At 35.6% G+C, this 22,066-nt stretch overlaps 2 protein-coding genes across 4 annotated transcripts in view; one reads left to right on the forward strand and one right to left on the reverse strand.

The window, feature by feature from the left end:
• The window catches only part of LOC136348993 (uncharacterized), a 35,036-nt gene that overhangs the window by 3,902 nt on the left and 9,068 nt on the right, over window positions 1-22,066 (reverse strand). Inside the window, exon 1 of one of the 3 annotated variants that reach the window (XM_066300225.1) lies at window positions 168-559. The exons of 1 other annotated variant lie outside the window; for it this stretch is intronic. In XM_066300225.1, coding sequence (XP_066156322.1) covers window positions 168-205 — 38 coding nt within the window. In that variant the 5' untranslated portion in view covers window positions 206-559. Of the gene's footprint in view, window positions 1-167; window positions 560-22,066 lie in introns of those variants that run through there. One more of the 3 variants, XM_066300227.1, reaches the window with a different exon arrangement.
• On the forward strand, window positions 1,007-2,578 carry MBD-like (methyl-CpG-binding domain protein 2). The gene is made up of 3 exons (XM_066300237.1): window positions 1,007-1,748; window positions 2,117-2,323; window positions 2,377-2,578. Exons 1-3 carry the CDS (start codon window positions 1,505-1,507, stop codon window positions 2,538-2,540), a joined length of 615 nt encoding a protein of 204 aa, XP_066156334.1. The 5' UTR covers window positions 1,007-1,504; the 3' UTR covers window positions 2,541-2,578.

Raw genomic sequence — 22,066 nt, forward strand, 5'->3', positions numbered from 1 at the left:
ACGTTGCTAGATTATAAGGCGCTAAAGACAAATAAAGTCCGCATTACGTCGGTAATTTATCTCCGAGAAGCGACACTAAACTTCTCTTTAAATTAGTCCTATAATTAACGCCTCAGAGATTCCAGATAAAGCCCCTACAGCAAAGTTACTTTTGAAGAAAAACATACCCACAATCAATCTCAAAGACGGTTCTCAAGAACACCATATTCTCGGCGGGAACCAAAACTTTTTTTTATTAATTGAGATGAACTACAGAAATTAAAAAAAACATATCGGAATTCGTGGAGGAATTTGCGGCGGTGTCGCCCGAGCGAAATATCAACCGGTACTAAGTCTGGTCAATAGGTAAGACACTTCGATCGAGTAGGTACCCAATGCTTGGTGCTATGCAAAATTCAAAGTTGTCTAGGCTATAAATTTATAAACATAATAGAGTAAACGACGCTGTGTGGTGTTGCTTGAGTCGAGATGGATAAATCTCTCGAAGAACGGCCTTGCAGTAATAATGCAAGGTCGCAGCTTATAGAAAGGCTAGTGCACTGCCCGCGGACTCGACTTCGGACAACGAGAGACTGAAGTCTATTTGCATACATGTGCTGATGAATCATGTAACTAATCAACATATTAATAAAAAAAATTATGGAGCGTATATTCTCCAGGCCTTAAACAACCAAATTTTTGTGATGAAGTTACAAAGTGGGTAACTAATTCTAGAACTTGAACTTTTAATCATACATTTTCCGCTCCAAACAAACGTGGTAAAGTTCAAAACATTCACTTTTGCATACAACGGGATTCGAATGATCCACGTTACTATAATATCAATTGGCGCACCCGAAATTCTCATTTATCTCGTTCAAGGTTATTTTTATTATTGTGAGCTTTTGTTTTTTGCATTTTCCTGCATTTTTTTTGTACTGTTTACTTAACTTTCGGGCCGAGCTGATTTGGTCTATATTGACGGTTTTCGGTCAAATACATTTAAGGGACTGATATATAATTAATGGGGCATGAAGGTTGCTGTAGGAAACATTCATTAATAATTGATTTGAACGCTCATTTATCATTAGGTAAAGAATTTTAGGAGTGGGTTCTGGTGTTATTGGATTATAGAGAAAGTTATTTATGATGTGGGTGTAAGGTTAATATTGATAATAATTCAGCTTTCTTAATTTCTAATTAATATTTAGATTATTGGCGTATGTTACGTAGTCTAAAGTCAACCCAAACAAACGTGCACACTTTTTAAATTGCATTATTAGTGCGATGTAAACGTAGGCAATAGATTCAGTTTCAGCGGAGTTGCAGGTGGCAGCAGCTCTCGGCTGCAGCGATCGATAAACCCACTGTGTGTCTCACTCTATCACACTCAGTGCTATATTATATCGAATTCTCTCGAACGCACGGACAAATAATTGGACGTTTAACATAACCTCACTTCTCAATATTACAAAATTTATTTGTTTGGAAATAATTCAGTCTAACAAGCAGTGTTTTCTCTAAAATGAGTGCAATTCCTTTGGGAATTACCATTGAAAAGACGAAATATGAGTGCGCCCCACCGGCGAAACGATTCCATAAAGAGGAGGCGCTACGCAAGACCGGTTTGCAGGTCGGCAAAGCCGATTTGTATTACAACAGAAGTATGAGGAACGACGCCTCTTTGGTGCCCCCCATACGACAAACGGCTTCAATTTTTAAGCAGCCCGTTACAGTTTTCAAGACGCAGGAAAGCAAAGTTAAAGCAGGTATGTAAGTACTTTCTTAGGTAGAAATGAGAAATGTTCTGTTTTGTCTTTGATTAGCTCTAGAATAACCTTTTTATCAGTTATGTCTCCTAGGTTTAAGACCCAATGTCTTCTTACTGAACCCTTACCCTGCTTTTGTTGCAATGCTATACTTGAGTTTTATTTTTTATTTCCCCTCTTCGGGTCATTGTATTGCCGTATAATCTGACATGTACCTCACAGCTGGTATTGCAGGGACGTCCTCATGTTTCTTGAAAGCCATTGAAGTGTCGCATGTATTAAGTTACTTTAAATTGTTATATAATATCTGTGGAAGCAAGTGTTATTATGTAGTAAAATACCCTGATTTATTTCATACAAAAACATAGACTATAAGAATGGTAATCAAGAGAAACCAAAACAACTCTTCTGGGAAAAACGTCTGGAAGGATTGCGGGCTTGTGACATTGATGGTGTGGAATTTGAAGCCATGCAACTTCCTAAAGGACTGAAGCCTGTGGGGCCTAATGTTACTGAAGAGACTATAATTCAAAGTGTGGCTACTGCCCTGCATGTGTCCTCAAGTTCTGTTACGGGTAGGTGCCTTATTGTCAGTTGCAGTGCTAGATTTGTTGTGCTTTGTGAACAGGGCAAACAGGATCTAAATCGTCATTGGAAAAAAATCCTGGGGTTTTCCTCGATCCTAAACAGCCTTTGGTACAGGCAGTAAACGTTTCTGAGGAGGACATCAAAAGACAGGAGGACAGAGTTGCTGTTGTGCGAAAAAAACTGCAGGACGCCTTAAAAGATTAGATATAAGATTTTTATTTATTAAAGAATGTTTTTGAATATTTGGATTTTCACTTGTGTTCAACATGATTATGTACAAAGTATACACGCGCTCTATTCACCAACATGTTCTTCATCAGCGCTATGAAAATGTTTACAGTTAGTTAATAATTCAGGCCCTCTAAATTGACCCGATGTACACTGCAAACCTGACCTAACGTGCTCGTTAACTTTTTCACGGATGAACAAGCTATAAATTCTATTTTCATCGCGCAGCAAACGGATACAGCCGCTCATGTTACGGCCGGAAAAAATTCCTGAAGCGATGAACTTTTGCCACGATATGATTACATTTCAAGTGCAAGCGAAAATTTTGGAAATTAGGAGAATTTTCGGAATAATGCATATAGATTTATCGTATACATTAAACGCCGTGGCATTTAAGCTAGTTGAGCACGTGTAGTCTTTGACTAATAAAACATACATTCAAATGCGCAGAAAGGCGCAATTTTTTGTTGGTAAATGATATCCAAATGCAGAAACAATAATATGGTTTAATGGGTAAGAACGAGATGCCGTAATGTGCCGTAGGAAATCGTTTCGTTACAGAATAGATTTACTTTCACTCGAATAAAAATAGTGCAAGACCTTACGACGTGATCTCTGCAAAATACGGTTTCCAAACGGCCAGCTATTACACAGTTCACAGAACATAAATAAATAATGGTTATTACGTGGCTTTTAGGAGGTTTGCTGTGGTTTTCAATGACTGGTGCCGTTTCTCCATCTAATTTTCCTACAGGATTCTAGAAGTAAAAAATACATAAAGGCCGTGTACGGTTAAGGGGTCAATTCGGCCCCCACGGGGGATCGATTTGAAATTTTTACCAATTGTTCCTATCATTCAAAGGACTTACCCCATAAAATTTCAACTTCCTAAGTCTCACCCTTTAAGAGTAGGACGGGGTTGGGGGTGAAAACTTTAAAACGTCATATCTCGGGAACTATTCATCGTACAGCATGGGGTAAAATGGTGCGTCCTTCAGTAAGCACCTTCTTATTTTCATATACTTGCAGATTTATCGGTTGATGCCAAAGGGCCGAAATAAAAAAAAAAAAAAAACTTAGGTAATTTTAGGGGAGTTTGCATTTTGGTACACTAACCATTTTTGCACACTGTGTAGAGGACCTCTCGAAGTATCTACCCACAAAAAATCAGATTTGTACTAAATTCAGTATTTGAGATATAACGATTCAAAGTATAGGTATACAGGGTTATTCACGTTATACGGCGCTGAATATTGTGGCTAAAATACGAGGCTTTCAAAAAGTTTTACCTTTGGACTATATGGGGATCTATTATGGCTATTTTTTTAAATTATTTTTATATTATACAGGGTGTCCGAAAAGCTCTAAAAGTATCAAAGTTGTGTTTTTTTTAATGGAACCCTCTGTATATTATTACATTTTTGGATTCTCCGATCAAAATAAATGTCTGTTTTAATAAGGTTTACTATACCTAAAACTTAAGGTTTTTTAAATAATTTGAATTTTATCAAAATTTGACCTAATTTTCATGTTTTAAACACTTAAGAAGTATTTAAGTTATGAAAGTGTAATTTACAGTGCAGTGTAACAATAGATCATATTTTACATATATCCTAATCATGATAAATTTGCCATTTTATACAGGGTGTGCAAAAATTAAAACTAATGAAATAAGAACTTTAAGTGACTATAACTTGATTAATTTAAATACAATGCGATATTTTTTTAACTTACCAGGATATGTAATTTTTAATTACCTATTGAACGGTATTAGGGTGTTCATCACTAAGTCTTCGCGTTTTTACGGAATACGCTAAATCAATGTTCTTTGCGCCATTTGGTGTTATTTAGTTAAAAATATCAATGTATAATATCTAGTTACCTATGATATTTCAAAATGTCAGATAATTTATTTAATCTGTCAGTTTAGTCTGCGTAGTTTGTTTTTCAAATTCAAAATTCGTAGTTGTTTTTTCAAATTTTTAATAAACAATTCTTATGACTTTCTCCAAGAATAAAAATCATGTCAATACGCTCTTCTTTTGGGTAAATCTTCATTATAACTATGTAACACCACAACAATATTTCAAATAACAAACGATCTAAGCGTCCAAAATTACGAAAAATAATACCATTTTAGCAAAAACGAAAAACAAACTACGCAGACTAAACTGACAGATTAAATAAATTATCTGACATTTTGAAATATCATAGGTAACTAGATATTATACATTGATATTTTTAACTAAATAACACCAAATGGCGCAAAGAACATTGATTTAGCGTATTCCGTAAAAACGCGAAGACTTAGTGATGAACACCCTAATACCGTTCAATAGGTAATTAAAAATTACATATCCTGGTAAGTTAAAAAAATATCGCATTGTATTTAAATTAATCAAGTTATAGTCACTTAAAGTTCTTATTTCATTAGTTTTAATTTTTGCACACCCTGTATAAAATGGCAAATTTATCATGATTAGGATATATGTAAAATATGATCTATTGTTACACTGCACTGTAAATTACACTTTCATAACTTAAATACTTCTTAAGTGTTTAAAACATGAAAATTAGGTCAAATTTTGATAAAATTCAAATTATTTAAAAAACCTTAAGTTTTAGGTATAGTAAACCTTATTAAAACAGACATTTATTTTGATCGGAGAATCCAAAAATGTAATAATATACAGAGGGTTCCATTAAAAAAACACAACTTTGATACTTTTAGAGCTTTTCGGACACCCTGTATAATATAAAAACAATTTAAAAAAATAGCCATAATAGATCCCCATATAGCCCAAAAGTGAAACCTTTTGAAAGCCTCGTATTTTAGCCACAATATTCAGCGCCGTATAGCGTGAATAACCCTGTATACCTATACTTTGAATCGTTATATCTCAAATACTGAATTTAGTACAAATCTGATTTTTTGTGGGTAGATACTTCGAGAGGTCCTCTACATAGTGTGCAAAAATGGTTAGTGTACCAAAATGCAAACTCCCCTAAAATTACCTAAGTTTTTTTTTTTTTTTTTTATTTCGGCCCTTTGGCATCAACCGATAAATCTGCAAGTATATGAAAATAAGAAGGTGCTTACTGAAGGACGCACCATTTTACCCCATGCTGTACGATGAATAGTTCCCGAGATATGACGTTTTAAAGTTTTCACCCCCAACCCCGTCCTACTCTTAAAGGGTGAGACTTAGGAAGTTGAAATTTTATGGGGTAAGTCCTTTGAATGATAGGAACAATTGGTAAAAATTTCAAATCGATCCCCCGTGGGGGCCGAACTGACCCCTTAACCGTACACGGCCTTTGAAAAAAAAAAACTGAATTTGAAACTCTGTGAGTGATTAACTAATTAGATTGACTTCAATCAAAATTTTCTGCCTTTGTGTGCGATTCGGACAAAGGGGTATCCTAGATTTGTTGCAGTGGAAATCCGGATTTCAGATTCTATATCCAGAATATCTATAAAAGCAATTTCTCTGGAAACTTGGAAATATGGGCACTTACTAGAGAATGTTCACTGATTTATGGGCATTTATCTCCTTTTCAAAACCCATTAAGAGCGGTGTCATATTATACAATATCTGCCAGGAACATTCTGTTAGTAATCTCTCTTTTGAAACCGAAAAGAGCGTATTTCAAGGATTTTACAACTCGGTTTTCAGAGTTAAAGCATGTTGGGAATATTTGAATACCTAATCTGTGGCATCGAGCTTTTTCGGGGTCAAGTGGACATTATACAAAGCGAATCTCCCGCTGAGCTTTTTTGCGTTTTACATAAATCATGCAAAATGCAAAGGGAAAATGGGAATGTTTAACCTTCACAAAGATTCATAATATTTCGACCATGGAAACGCTCATTCAATGTGGGAATTTATAACATTGTTAATAATCAATTAATTGCTTGTTCTCTCTATTCAATGAGCTTTAAAAGTACCATGAGCTTTTTCTCAGACGGGAGAAGATTTCTAGTTTAAAAGAGATTTTTCCCAGAAATTGCAGTGCAATTTATCTTTAGATGTCATGTCTTGGTGCCAGCAGGATCGCTTAATGCATTTCGACATGTCCAATTAAAGTTTTTTCTTTGCGTTTTTATCTTGATCTAAGCTACATATTTCAATTCAAGCCTTATTGCATCAACTGTGGTTATTTTTATTGTCATCATTGGAGTTAGTCTTTAGCTACAGGATATTGCCAAGTTTAAGAGGAGAAAGCAGCAATGGTTTCCTGTTTTTGTTTGGGCATATAAGTTCTTAAAAAAGAACCATCGATTTACTTAATGTAATTAGAAACTTGCTAATAAATCTGATACTGTTCAACTTCTGCCCATGAAATGTGCAACTACAGTTATGTTCCTTTTCTATATTGTGCGGAGCCTTTTCAATTCCGGCAAGGAGCAGTCTTACGTTGCTAGAAAATGCCCCAGTAGCATAGGAACCCAAATGCATAATTTTCCAGTTTTGCTTGTTCCATTTCTGCTCCTTCGTATAGATCTTCCACACACAATGTGTTAAATTACATGAGTTCTTGCAATTGTTTAACGCGATGCATGGGGATACTTCAAGTACAATTCTGTTGCATATTAGAAGTTTTTCATGAATTTTTAAAAGACAAGTAAGACATATATTCTTCCGTTACAAGTTTCTATATAGTGCCTTGCATCGTGTTATGAATGGTAGTGGAAAACACATGAATGTTCTGTATGGTTTATTCCTTGAAGATACCTTAAGCTAATTAAGCTCAAGCAACAACCTCTATCGTTTTTGAGAATAGCAGATTCCTCAGCGCTTTATAGCATTCTTCGGTCCGGAGAATGCTATAAAATCTTTTTTCCGTTCATAGTTGACTCAATAACTTGGAACTTCGTCAATAATCCGTTTTGGGCAATCTGCTCTAATTTTTGTTTTTAAACGGGATTTCCGTAAGTGCATAATTGGATTTGCCGATACCTTAAAAGAGTCAACAACAAAACTTTCCCTATGGAATAAGTGTTGCCGCACATATATTATTATGTGGTCGATAATAAATGCTCATTCCTCAAAGTGGAATTTGCTGCTCATGAATACTCATGATACGGATGAAATCCATCAATTTATTTCGTTATCATTTAGTGGCAATCTTGGCGCATCCGCCTCGGTGACATAATTTCTCTTTTACAGTACTTCAATGAAAACAATATACTTTTATGGCACTAGAGTCACATTTCCCTTTTACAGGCAACTTCTTCCATGCAAAATTGCGTAATAGAAAAATCGAGAGAGCAACTACCATTATTGATATCATATTATTGTCTGTCTGCATTTTGAAAAATGATTTCTCGCTTTTCTCCTGATGCAAATAATTGCTATTCCACACTCTTTCGCGAGTTATTCACACACTTCCTATAGTTAAACGAAATTATTTGCATATTGAGCACAATGGTTTATTTACGTAATTTATTTCGGAAATCAGTCACGATCAGTCAGAATCAGAATACTAATTGGCCCTGCAGTGTTATACACGTTTACGTAAGTCGGGCACTTTTACTGCTGCGATTACCTTTATGACTCCTGCAAACCGGAAATATCGCTTTAGCCCCGGAAATTAAGTGACGCATTAGCCCTTTGTTGCCCCATATATCGATTGCTCCATAGTTTTATTGCATAATTTAATTCCATCAGGATTAATTTCTTATTAAAACTCCTGCTAGCCACTTTGACTGTAAAGTAATCTAAAGTTTATAAAGAATTCATGTGCAATTGGCCCTTATGGACCCTGCTTAAAACTTCTCGAAATAGCTTTTAATTAAATTGAGTGCCTTAACTCTTTAAGAGTTTGCTTGCGCTGTTAAATATGTATTTTTAATGAGGTCTAAAAACCGACGCTAAAGTGCTCTGGACACGTAAAACTCTTGTTTTGAGTGCGGCTGTTGTGTAATTTTTATTATCTTTTCAGGTGGGTAATATAGACAATAAACAGTGGGAAAATGTGTTTTGTTGATGTAAATAACGAAAAATATGTTTTTTTAGGTGCAAAAAGTGGAGTTTTGCAATCGATAACGAACAGTTCGGCAGTATAGTCAAATTACCAGGTCGGGAATATGTGTGTTAAAGTTGAATCATATCACAAACTCCTGAGCTATTGTTAGTTCAAATTAAAGAAAATCGTAAGTTGTATTCTATCATTGTAATCTAATAGTCGCTCTCAACTCTTACCTGCACGCCTCTGACATTCCTTTGCACAAATGTGCTTTGTAGAAAAACGTTCAGTCTATTGTACCACATACATCCTGTACAGTGACGTAGCTAGGGTATTTCAGTAGCGACAAAAAAAATCGAATTTTAACTGAAATAACCTTTTTCCTTGACTTTTATTTGAATTTCCCACCCATGAGTCTCTTAAATGCAGGAAACTGGAGTCTAACGGTGACCGGAATCGAGGAACCAACCTTGAGTTAACCTGAAGAAACTCGAAGGGACTCTTAGAATTCTGATGATGTGAAGAATTACGGAGCAAAACATTAAAAAAGTGCCTTTTAAATTTGTCTGGTTCTGCCCTATAACAAAAAAAAAATTATAACTAATTTAAAATACCTAGAACCGAGTCTCCCATTTTAAAATAATTCCGCCTTGTACGTCGGAATGGTACACTTAACCGAAACAACAGTTATTCAATTTATTAGCCCGGTAATTAAAAGCTCATTCAGTTTAATAAATTTTTACAGCTCACATCCGAACGTCAATTAATCAGCCATTAATCAACCCATGGCAAAATATTACAGAATAACAAATATGTGTCTGCTGGGTTGATTACCCTACTTGTAACATAACAGAACCTTGACATTAAGTAAGGCTGATTGGAAAAATAATTATTGTAATAAAATTATTGTATTATAAGTATTGTTTTATTTCTTTCTTTCTTTCTTTTTTTTTTTTTTTTTTTTTTTTTTTTAATTGTAGGGTCACCTACATTCCACCGTTGTCATTGCAATAACAAAAGGCTATTTCTTCGTACCGCAAATTAATTTTAAACATTACTTTTATAATTAATTTATTCCAACTTCTCACGACAATGGCTGCGAGCCTTGTCTCGTGCAGGCGCAAATAAGTTCGTTATTTGTTTAAACATAATTTGCATGCTAATTCGATTGTTGTTTTTAGTTTCTCCGTGAAAGTTAATGGAGTCTTATTTACTAATGCTTTGTTTTCTATTTTGCTAAAAACAATTATGCTTAAACATCCTCAGAATGAGACGTTAAAGTTCAGAAATGCCCCTTGGAAGGTTAAATAGCAGATTTTGAAAGTTTACAGTTTAATTAAAAGTCCAAATGTTTACGTTTCTACTATACGCCACCTTACAGCTCATATCATATCGTGTGTAAATTCCTCACAAAAGCTCTTGAATGCGAAAACTTTCCAGTCTTTTATGCAATTAAACGATTTTGGAACGCGAAGCAACTTGCGTTGCTCCATACTACTTGATTACCATACCCATTGTATGTGGCCCTAACAAAGCCCTTCCTTAAATGGTCTTCTCTAATATTCAAATCCTCGCGAGTTTAGCGAATCGGACTATAACCGAACTAGCATAATGGCCTCCAGCCTCCCTGCAGCCTCGTTTAGAAGTTGCTGCAAAATATTAAGTTCGAACTTTGGGGATTCTGTTTATGCCAGGAATAACGAAGTACAGTAGAGACTCGATAATCCGGATCAATTAAAGTTAGGACTAATCCGGATTAACAGAAAATCCAGATTATCCCGTCTTGCATTTTTATACATATGTATGTATATGTACATTATAAAAACATTTAAATGTGTATATGTATAATACGCTTTATTCTCAAAGTATCGAAAAAATATGATGCAAAAAGATTAAAACGTGTTATATCAACCTACTTACTACATATGTACCTATTAGTATGTATCTACATACTAAATACCAAGTATATACTACAATATTTAAAATAATCGGAGATTTTACTTTGTTTTTTAAGCGCAATAATTGAAGATTTCTTAATTATAGCTTTCTGATGTAAATATTTTAATATAAGAAAATCTGTGACGTTAAGATTATGTTCTTCAGCCCATTGCAATCCCAATGTAACATATTTTGTTGCATCCACATGCTTGATTTTTTTTGGCTGGATATCGACTTCTTCATCGCTGGTCTCATCGTCCATAACCTCATGCTCAAGATCGGCATCTTCTATAACATTTTCTGCATTCCCAACCCGCTGATTCATTTCAACATTTGAATGAATCTCACCATCAATTTGTGGCAGCATGTTTGACGTGTCTTGGTAGCTGTGGCTTATTTGCTGGCATTTCTTTTGTGATGAGCTCAAGGAAATCAGATCATCTGGGTCATAATCAGGTAAATTGCCTTATAAAAGTTTGTGCCAACACTTTTCTAAAGAGTTCGCGGCCAGTTTTTGCCATGAATTATGGAGCGAACAAACTGCATCCATAAGATTAACACTTTTAAGGCACTTAACGATATCATCCTCGTCCTCAAGTACCGAGAGAATATGTGCTAAAAGGCCTTTTCGGTAATTTATCTTCGTTAATCTGATAGCATTTTGATCCATGAGTTGAATTAAAGCTGTGCAATTTGGAGGCAGAAACATAGTGAAAATCTTTCCATCTTCACTAATCATTCCTCCTCAGAACAGTGACTTGGTGCATTCTCAATCAATAATAGGGCTTTTTCGGGAATTCGTTGGTTTTTTAAATATGATTTCACTTGTTTGCAAAATGAATTGTGAAACCAGTCCTTAAAAATTGTGTAAGTCATCCATGCATTACCGCTGGGGACACATTCCACAGGTAAAGTTTCGTTCTTGGATGGCTTTGGATTCTTAGCTTCTCCAATAACAAGGTGTCGAAGTTTTTGGGTACCACCACCGTTTGTGCAAGCTAGAAACGTGACGCGTTCTTTGCTGGATTTTCTTCCGGGCGCCGTTGCTTCATTGCCGTGAACTAAGCTTTTATCCGGCAGCAACTTCCAAAAGAGACCCAACTCGTCAGCATTAAAATTTGACGAGGAAGAAGATCGTGAGCTTTTATTACTTGCCTAAGTTTCGCAATAAAGGGAGTTACAGCAGATTCATCATTGGATGATTTCTCTCCTCAGATTTTAAGATGTCTCAACTCATGTCTTTTTTCAAAATTAAGTGGCCAGCCTCTGCTTGCAGCAAATGTATCTTTTCCATAAATATTCTGGAAGAGCTGTCGAGCTTTGGCCCCTAGTATTTCGTACGAAAGAGGAATATGTTTGCTTCGTTGTTTGATGAACCAGGTATACAATTCTTCTTCCATCTCCAGATATTCTGCTTGCCGCAAGGTTTTACGAGAACCTGGCTTAGAATGACAAATTCCAATAAATCTAAAATATTGATGAGTAAGTCATCATCAAAAGACATTCCAAAATAAACTAATCTTACCTCCTCATTTTGTCCTCGTTTTTTTTTTCTTAATATCGGAAATAGTAGACGTTTAGTAGACGTTCCGACGCCGTACTGTAGCACAAGTGATTCACCACTAACACCATTTTTTAATATGTCTAATATTTCACCTTTTTTTTCACCAGACAAAGTAATATGTTTACGTTCCTCCATTGTACACTACGTTGAAACACACCCAGCCACCAAATATGTAATATAACTTAAGATATCGCGAGCAAGAGAACGCTTTAATACTATTGGTAATACTATTGGTATACTACACAGGTAAGTTACTGGTTCAGATATAAAGCTCTGACTGGCTTCTCACTTCTGCCCCTGGCATTAAGGAAACCAAAAAGTTCTGAGACAGCATCAGCAGAAATAATAGTAGGCAACAGTGCTGGAGCAGGTGGCCTCATAACTTATGTATAAATGAATTGGCGCTTTGAAATAATGCGTTAAGTTAGAACTGATGACCACGTATGTAACGATAGCATATTCGGATTACTGAATCATACGATCCGAATTACTAGATACATAATTTGAACTTGGTATCAATCCGGACTAACAAAAATCCGGATAAACGTTCTTCGGATTATCGAGTCTTTACTGCGTCTGTCTTAGGATGCATAAAATCTCAACAATATGGCGAAGGACTCAATTTATTTTTATTTTTTGTGGGCTTTATTATTGTCTTTTCCATGTTTTTTATTGTGTGTCTCTATTGTCGTTGTCTGCGACTTGGAAGACTCGAGAGTCTTGGCTTTTTTTATGTTCATTAAAGAAAATTGACGAAAAATCTCAACAATAGGATGAATTAAGACCTTATCACATTATCGCGTTCCTCGACACTATGGCAGAATAATTTAATTGTCTTAATTTTTTGTTTTTCCCCATTCCGTGGTCCTTCTCGTATCTTTTACAGCTTCTCCTGTGCAGCTTTTGACCCATTCATTATGGTCATTATGGCTTGCAAAACTCGAGAAAGTAACGGAGTTCGCGATTTTTCAGACCGAATAAGTCAAACGCATGTGATATCTCAACAGTAATATTGCTTTATTAAACCACTTTCCACCTTTGTACATACAATAATAATTACTTTTAAAATATGTGTGACACCCGGTATCTCTTTGATGTTTGCAATCGAGTTTAACTACTGGTTTTGAGAGCTGTTTTCAGCAAACTAATAGCCGTTCTGCTTCATTTATTTTGGACGAAAGCCTAATTATTTAACTGTCCCTCTTATATTCAACACACACGTTTATTGTGGTTATCTGTTAAAAAGTGCTATAATTAGCACAGTCATAATAGATTTTCATTTTTTTACATTATTAAATTAGTTTCACTGACAATTGGATGGTACATGACAGGGTTTCGCTTGAACAGCCAATAGAACATAGGAATTATTCAATATTAGTGTTTAACTCGATATCCAGAGGCTTTGCAATGTAAAAAGTAATTAGCAAAAGGCGAATAGTGTGATTCGAGTTCCAAAAATGTCATGTTTGCCAGATTGTCAAGATTCGAGACGGACTCACTTTCACCATATTATCAAGATTCGGCGATATGGTATATGTATATATACGTTTATGATAGACCTCTAGTTTCCAAGTACGTAGTGCCCATTTCTTGTGATACAACTCGCAACCACAAAACTACAATGTTGCACAAACCATAGAAACGTAACAAAGCTTTTTAAATAAATAAATAAAGTATGGCAAAAAGTAATCCTCCCGCTTTCTCTTGGGATTTTGTTTCAAAATTCCGAAGAGTTTGAGATGTTGTTTTAATTTTGGACTTGTATAGATCTTGCTCCGGAGTTTGGATTCCTTATCTGGGTACCAGGTCGTCTAAACATACGGCGAAAATAGGTGTTGCAGTGACTGTATGGAAAACTAAAAGATATAGCACAATTCAGTTCATAAATTTTGTTATGGCGCTAGTCGATTTGAATAGTTGCAGAAATTGATTTTGACCACAAATTTCGTCCCAACGTTGCGCCTCAATATCATCTCGCGGTCCCGATTTAATAGATCTTCAAAATCAATATTGAAAATTCAACGTCCCTTATTCCAAAATAACAATTTCCAACTTCATTATGTGAAATTTCAGTTGCTTAATCCAGCTTACCGGAACTTTAATTAAGTGTTTTTACCGAGAACTTTGAGGACCGTTTTAAAGCCCATTAACTTCAATCATCCCTACAACCAGTTTTCTCTCACGATCCGCTATTGAAATTATGGTTTTCAACTCAATAGGGAAATCAATCATTGTGTCCAAGTTGGTGTTTGCAAATACCCTGGAAATTGAGGTGAATAATGCGAATAATTGTTCTTGTTCTCATTTGAATTCCAAACAATTAGTGCTAGTTGGCGGAATAATTTAGAGACAGCTCGAAAGTAGCAGGAAATGTACCTCCTCGAAATTGAGCGTGGCATGACAATGCCACATTAAATAAGGAATAACCTTTGAGGTTTCATTTGCCTGCAACATGAAAAATTTAGGGTATGCATGAGGGGGTTGTACGTTATCTTTCTCACTTCCCTGATGCGAACTGCAGCTAAATTCTTGAAGGTTGTTGTATTAAGGCAGCAATAACTTTCCCACTACTGAAATATTTATAGGACGAAGTTCGCCCTCTAAAGATGTAGAAAAACTTTTCTAATGAAAACTGAAAGAAAACCAATAAAATGTCTCCCAGGTGAGGTGGCATTCATAACAAACGACCCTTCACGAACCGCCTAAATACGATGGGGTGGAAAGATTAATCTGCTTGTGACACTAACTCCATTACCCCCGCTGAATTATTAGCGGTGGCAAAATTCAAATTTGACATCGGAAGCCGTAAACACTCAAGGTGTTTGTGCCAGGAGGGGATTTGAGTGAAGTGGAGCCAAAGACCGTGGTTTTTGGCAAATTATGGTGGAAATTATACAGTCAGGAAGAGTAACAACCCTCAGACATTTCAATAACTTAATATCATCCATGAACATACACGTTAATATCGCTTATCCGGTAAAAAGCAGTTGGTGCAGCCACAATACAGTTTCATTTTTGTGCATATTCAATGCGTTTTTCTTAAAGGGTTTTCCTTGAACGACTTAGATATTATTGAACATTATTGATCAATTCCATTCAAAAAGGTTTTGCAATGTAAGAAGTAACCGGCAGTAAGACGAATCGAGCATGATTTGAGTCCCAAATGGGGGAATGTGTCACGTACATAATATTAAAATCTTTTGGCTGATACGTCTCTGGTTTTTGAGTATAGGTACATATGCCATAGTATATAAGGGGCCCATTTAAAACAGCCCACCTGAAGTACCTTGAATTGAATTTTTTTCTTCGGAAAACCCCGAGACACGCAAATTTTACTTTTAACGAGGGCATTTTTAGATCATAAATTCGTGGGTGTAGAGTCATCACCCCCAACGGGGTGACAACCCCTTCCAGAATCTTAAATGGCGCAGAGGGTCAAGTGGCACATCAAATCAAAGGTGTTTCAATTCTCTTTACAAGAATACCGGAATTTTGTTACTCCGCCTTCAAATACTGAAAAAAATCGTTTTGAAACATCGGTGAAATAAATCGAAAAAAATAAATTTGTAAATTATGTTTTATTTAATTAAGCGTTCAAATTGCGATGCACTAACTTCCATACAATAATAAAGTCTTTGTTCAATCTTTTACCGAACATTTTGTAGCATTTCGGGAGTTATTTCACCACATGCTATCACTATTTGGTGGCGAAGATCTTCCAAAGAAGTAGATTTCGTTTTATAAACAACAGTTTTTAAATTACTTCATCAGAAAAAGTACATTGGTGTTAAATCAGGCGATTTTGGGGGCCATTCGATTGAAACCTCATCTACTTATCCAGCGTTCAGGGAAATGTTGATCCAAAAAGTTACGCGGAGAAACTGCATAGTATAGCGGAACGCCGTCGTTTTCCAAGATATCCCTAATGTGAGGGTAAATGAGGCCTTAATGAAGATCGAAATAAGATTCGTCCGTCAGGTTGTTAGGTAAAAAAAAAGTCCAACAATACAATTTCTCAAAATCTCAGTTCATACATTCAATTTTTTTGGATACTGTGAATGCTGTTCTCTCATAATTACAGGATTCACATCACTTCAATATCGGCAACGTTGACGATATCATTCAGAAAGGATATGAATCCGTCAGACAAGCATGTAGAACATAGAAAATTGGGATTGAGCAAAATGCTTTCACTCATCACCTCACAAAACTGCACAAGGCGATCTGCATCATCCTCATTGAGTTCATGAATGAGATGCTCTCTATAGGGATGGAAATTATGACCTTTATATGATACTACCGCGTGGAAGACTTGATGTTGTCTTTAATTCTCGAGTGCTTGAAATAAACTTTTCTTCATTTACATGATCTAGTTCAATATGTCCCAAAATTGCAATCTGTGCAGGCTCGTTGGCAACGGTGTGTCGCCACTCATGTTTTTTGTTAGCAATGGACCTGGTATCCATGAATTTCGATATTAAATTCGTCACGTAGGGATGGCTCAGATTCTTACCGGAATGTCTTCCATTAAAAATTCTTGCCGTTTCTCGAGCTATTTCACTGTTTTTGAAATAGATGCTGACAATTTCAATCCTCTCTGCAGTGGTCAAGCCATGACGGTTTGAATCCTAGGATGAATCAACAAATTTCGCGGTGCACTTCTGATCAGTGTAAAATCAGAAGAAAACTACCCGTTCAATGCTAACAAAACCCATCGCCTTGTCCTAAGAATTCGATGATAAACATTATTTTTTGTAGCATTGATGAATTTATTATTATTAAGTTTAGGTCGTTTTTTTAAATCTATTTCACCGATGTTTTAAAATAATTTTTCACAATATTTGAAGGCGGAGCAACAAAATTCCGGTATTCTTGTAAAGAGAATTGAAACACTTTTGATTTGATGTGTCATTTGACCCCCTGTGCTATTTAAGATTCTTAAAGGGGTTGCTACCCCGTTTAGTGTGATGATTCTACACCCACGAATTCATGATCTAAAAATGTCGCCTTTAAAAGTAAAATTTAGGCGTCTCGGGGTTTTCCGAAGAAAAAAAATTCCATTCAAAATATTTCAGGTGGACCGTGGCGTGTAAGAGGTTAATACTGGACACTCTGGATAATACTCAGACATATGAATAGCAAGAGTGCGAACTTAAGACTATGTATTCACATTCAGCCAAATATGAAGTATTAAAACTGATCATTACGGAGGCGCGCTTTTCATTCCAGATCAAATATCTCAAAAACGATAAGAGCTAAGTATGGGACATTATATGGAAAATATGTCTGAAATATTATGTAGAATCTAAAAATAAAATAATATGCTAGAAATCAGCAGGTCGACACCTATTTTCGGTTAAACCGGAAGTGACAGGGGGTTGAAAATATTTTTTAAAAATAGTTCGAGTGGAAGTTAACTTTAAGTTTTCAAATTTGTAACATTTTTAGATCTTAGGAAACTTTTAATTAAGGGATTGGGTGAAAAACCCAACACAGTGGTAATTTCTTGTGAAAAACTGGCAACCACGAAACCACAATCTTGTGCAAAAGGCATAAACTATTTTTTCTAAATAGCTAAATAAATACAGGATGTTATCCTACTGCACTTCAAAAATAAACGAAATATTTTTGGAAATCTGGCTGGTTCGACGTTGGGTTTTAAGTCGAGATATAAGCTGAAGCTGAAGCTAATTTTATTAGATTATGTCTGTCGATGCGAAAAATTTTGTTACATTTTCCAACCCAATTCAGCCAGTTCAGTTCAGATTGTAGTATTTTACAATTTTTCTATTTACTGATTTCAACTTTCAGGGATGCTTGTGTAAATTCATTCTTTGCCCTATGCATTGCCAAAGTTTTATCGTGACTGATCAATATTTGCCACCTGTAGAGTTTCTCAAGTAAATTTCTTTCATTTATAAACTATTTCGGAAGTGGCAGTTCACTGCTCTGCCCATTTTTTAATGAGTCTTCTTTACATCTACATATATCAGGGAAAAGCTCACATATTTCTTTTAAAATTTAAGCTTGTGGCGAATTTTTGAATTGAGCCAATGGGCAAAGTTAAAATTGACCTGTGGATGATCAGTGGTGGAAAGTGTGGTGTGTGGGTAGAAGAGAATTGACAGCGGAGCAGTGCCGATATATCAAAATTCAAGGAATCCGAAGAATTCAATCCAACGATGAAAACGACGTTGAGTACCCGTAACATAACATCAAAGAAACTCGCAAAAAAAAACATATTTAGGTATTAACAAGAGGGAGGTTTGGCAATATCATCCCCATCTCAAATCAAATAGCATAAAGCAGAGATTTTAGTAAAAATTTATGAAAACAGCTAACAGAATCGAAAAACTCTCAGATAGAGTAGCAGAACGGGTAAGAAATAATTATTGAGGCCAACAACAGCCTGAGTGGGTTAAAGCTATGCAGAGAACTTATAATAAGCCAAAATGAAGTAAAGAAAATAATCAGAAAATTAGGACCAGACAAAGCAACCGAGAAGCATCGAACAATCCACAAGGGTTCCAGTAAATTTTAGGTTCAAGTTATCTCATCTGGATGTTTTTTTGATTATTAGAGATAAACAAGTTATAGGCTTATAAAGAGGAAAAAATAAAAATTTTCCGAAATTTTCTGTTGTATTTTCATTTTTAAAATTATTTTGTCCACTGCGTGATATTTTTCTGTGACTTGTCAACCTCGTCTTGTGACCCCAGAGTTAAGTTGAAAGTCTCTACTTTCCTCTTTTGGAGTGGTTTTTAAATTTTACACATTCAAAGAGAAGAAATACTTATTTCTCACAAAAATCCCATGGGATGGGTAAAAAAATATTTCCTCGTATATGTATTTACATTTTCAGGTTTTGAGCAATTACGTGTGATTTTGAAAAGATTTTCTAGAAAATTATTTGGTATTGGGTAGATTTCTTGAGGTCTTTTAGGATTTTTTTTCTGGATTTTATGTACTTTCTAGAAATTTTTCAACCAAGTTCCTTAATGCCCAGTTCGAAGTGATCTTAATTTAAATACTTTTGCAGATTGCTAAGTACTGTTGAAGATTTTCTCGATTTATTTAAGTAATTTTTAAATGGATTATGAACATTTTTTGCGCATATTCCGGACTCGCATTGAAAATTTTCGGCAATCTTAGACGTTTTCCACGGACTTTTCCGTCATCTTCATCGAAGACGTCACGCTTCTCTTATCATAACAACATTTACTTCTGTATTTCTTTTTGTTCTTTCGAAGGATTTTCAAACACTGTAAACGTGTTGATTTGATATGATAATCTCCCTATCGTTGTAATGTATTGACCTTGTTTTAGGAGAGATTAAACAATGACCGACAGATTAAATATATCAAAATTTAATAATAAACCAAATATAGAACAAGTAAACGACCTCCTGAATGGAATGCGTCCTCGTTGCTTCTAAAGAAGCTCAAAAAATCCGATTAATAATCCCTGAGCTTTCACTATAGCCTTGATGATGCACTTTTACATGCTAAACGTTTCTATTATGCAGTTTCGATCATGATTTGCATGTTGACAAGTCTGATTGATGAACAACAAAAAGACTGAATTTATAATAAAGTGAAATGTTGAAAAAAATTAATTGGATATGTTTGAACGGACTCGTGGTGTTGAAATTTGAGCATGTGGATTAAAAAGGGAATTTGCACTTTTTGACGTAAACAATTGTAGCCACATCCGCAAAGTTGGTTTAAAATATCTTGTTTACTTGAAGCTTTGGAAACGTGCGTTTTTATGTGTCCCCTCGTATGGGAAGTCAATTGGAAGCGTTATTTGCATATATCATCAATCAATATTCCAAAATTAGCTTTCTTAACTACAGAGTTTTTTTCCCACTTCCTTATAAAATCGTTTAGAATCTAATTTCTTGACAAATGGGAGCAAACAAACGCCAATGTTGACCCTGCGTGGCTCTAAGAATTCAGACTTGCAACCCGTCAGACCATTCACAGGAACTTGAATCAACAAGTCAATGTTTGTCTTCGCATTCCGAAAGGGTTTCGACTTTACATTCCTGTCCTGAACCCACTTAAATCACGTTTTACAAAAAGGCAAATTTACTCATCACAATCTGATTTCGGTCCTTCCAAATGCGGAAGCTTTTAAAGTTAAACGACCCTTTTTCCCTTTTAATTCCATCCAAATTCATTCGCTAAAAAATGGCTGCGTTTTACTTAAAAGTAATTCCGCTCCATTTGTCTTCACTTATCGTTTCTGAAGCTTTAATAGCCCTACGTCATTCCGCACGAGACTCCCCGAAGCTCCTTCGAGGGCTTTGATGGAAAAGTTGTTTTGGGAATAATTTGAAGATTATTAAGAAAAATCGATTTTTGTTTATTTTATGAGCTCAGGTAATTCAGAGCGGGCAAACCTAATTAAGTCTTCGGCTTCCCTGCACGCAAACTCTTTATAGTTGGAAAAGTTGTGGGAAACTTTCGTCAATATTTAATTAGCTAAAAAAAAAAAAACTTTTTTCCTGCTCTCTACTAATTTACGATTTCAATTTTTAACACAAAAGCTCTGCAGCACGTTTGAATCGTAAAAAGAACAAAGTAAAAAAGCAGAAGCAGTAGATGCTTTTATTTAAAATACCCAGTGTAGAGCTGCTGGATCCATTATGCAGAGTGGACCGGGCTGAGAGCAGATGAGCTCTTTCTTGGATAACAAGACAGTTTACGTGTGCATTGCTTGAGTTCTACAGGTATCAATTCGCACTTATGACTTAGATTTTTAATGCAGGAAAAAACATATTTAGAGCGCCTTAAACGAGGGAGAACCTGCAGCTGACGCCTTCGAGTCATGCCGCCTTTTCGGCACTTAGTTGACAGAAATCAATTGTAACAAGAGTCTGAGTCTCAGTTCAGGGGTGGAATTTCAATCGAACCTTTAAGTTACAATAATTAACTAGTCAACTGTCTTATTGCAGGATTTATTAAACAAATTTCTGCGGCCCCTAAATCTCCTTTTCTCTAGCTCGGTCTTAAACTCTTAAAGTTACGAGTTGTAAAACTTGAGCGTTGACTATGATAAATCCTGCTCACGCCAGATAATCACAACTGTTTTATTGTCGGAATAAATCATCACCTAACCAGGCCCATGTACCACTAAAAGCTTTTAAGCGATTATTTCACTTTTGTGCCTCATCAATCTGCGCATTACTACCCTAAACATGATAATATGGTCACCAAGTTTCGCAACATGAAGTTCCTTTCTGTTGGGGCATTAATTCCACGGATTTTTTTCATGAAAGTTTAATATTCATGGCGCCTTAATAGAGAGAAGATGCAAAATTAATGAATTTCCTGCTTAATAGCACCTGATGAATATGGACCAAGCGAGAGGGAAACTTCATAATCTGGGACTTAATCTTCGGCGACGTCGAGCAAAGAGGAGTTTTGAGCATTAAATGATACATGTTTCAGATTTAAAAGCGATTTTATTGTTTGCCTTGTTATGAAGAAACGTTTAGTCATGGAAGAATGGTGCTATAAGATTGAAATTGTCCTTAAAGCTTACGACAAGCTAACTCGATCAGGAGATATTTTCGATAACGATGATAAAATACCTTGACGTTTTTTTTTTAATGCTTTCAGTACACGATTCATTTTTCAAATTTACAGATTGAAACTTTAACGTCTTACCACTGAACAATCTGTTCATTTTTCAGTCGTTGTTTTCGGGCTACAGCTTTTCTTCCGCGTCACGTGACCCCGCCGCTGGGAAGACACAATTCTACAAGAAATTCAAGAACGCACCCGTCAAAAGGGACTTTAACTGAAAACCTGAAATTTCGCGATCGATGAGATTTGAGTTTGGATTCGGAGATGTCACCAATCGCACAGGCCTATCTCTACCAATTTAAAAGTTACACTTCGCTATCTATTTGATTCTACTATAAAAAAGCGTAGTTCCGAAGGAAAACCAAAAGATTCGCCCCTCGAGAAGGGGATGAATTGGAGATTTAGATTTATGAGATGAATTCATCGTAAATGTGAGT

This window comes from Euwallacea fornicatus, chromosome 36 (genome assembly GCF_040115645.1).
Source record: "Euwallacea fornicatus isolate EFF26 chromosome 36, ASM4011564v1, whole genome shotgun sequence".
NCBI lineage: Eukaryota > Metazoa > Arthropoda > Insecta > Coleoptera > Curculionidae > Euwallacea > Euwallacea fornicatus.

What these genes read in the sequence shown, in the direction of transcription:
- MBD-like (XM_066300237.1), top strand. Translation starts at nt 1,505, where the DNA reads ATGAGTGCAATTCCTTTGGGAATTACCATTGAAAAGACGAAATATGAG. An exon ending in GGAAAGCAAAGTTAAAGCAG is followed by an intron (nt 1,749 to 2,116) that starts GTATGTAAGTAC and finishes ACAAAAACATAG; the next exon opens with ACTATAAGAATGGTAATCAA. An exon ending in GTCCTCAAGTTCTGTTACGG is followed by an intron (nt 2,324 to 2,376) that starts GTAGGTGCCTTA and finishes CTTTGTGAACAG; the next exon opens with GGCAAACAGGATCTAAATCG.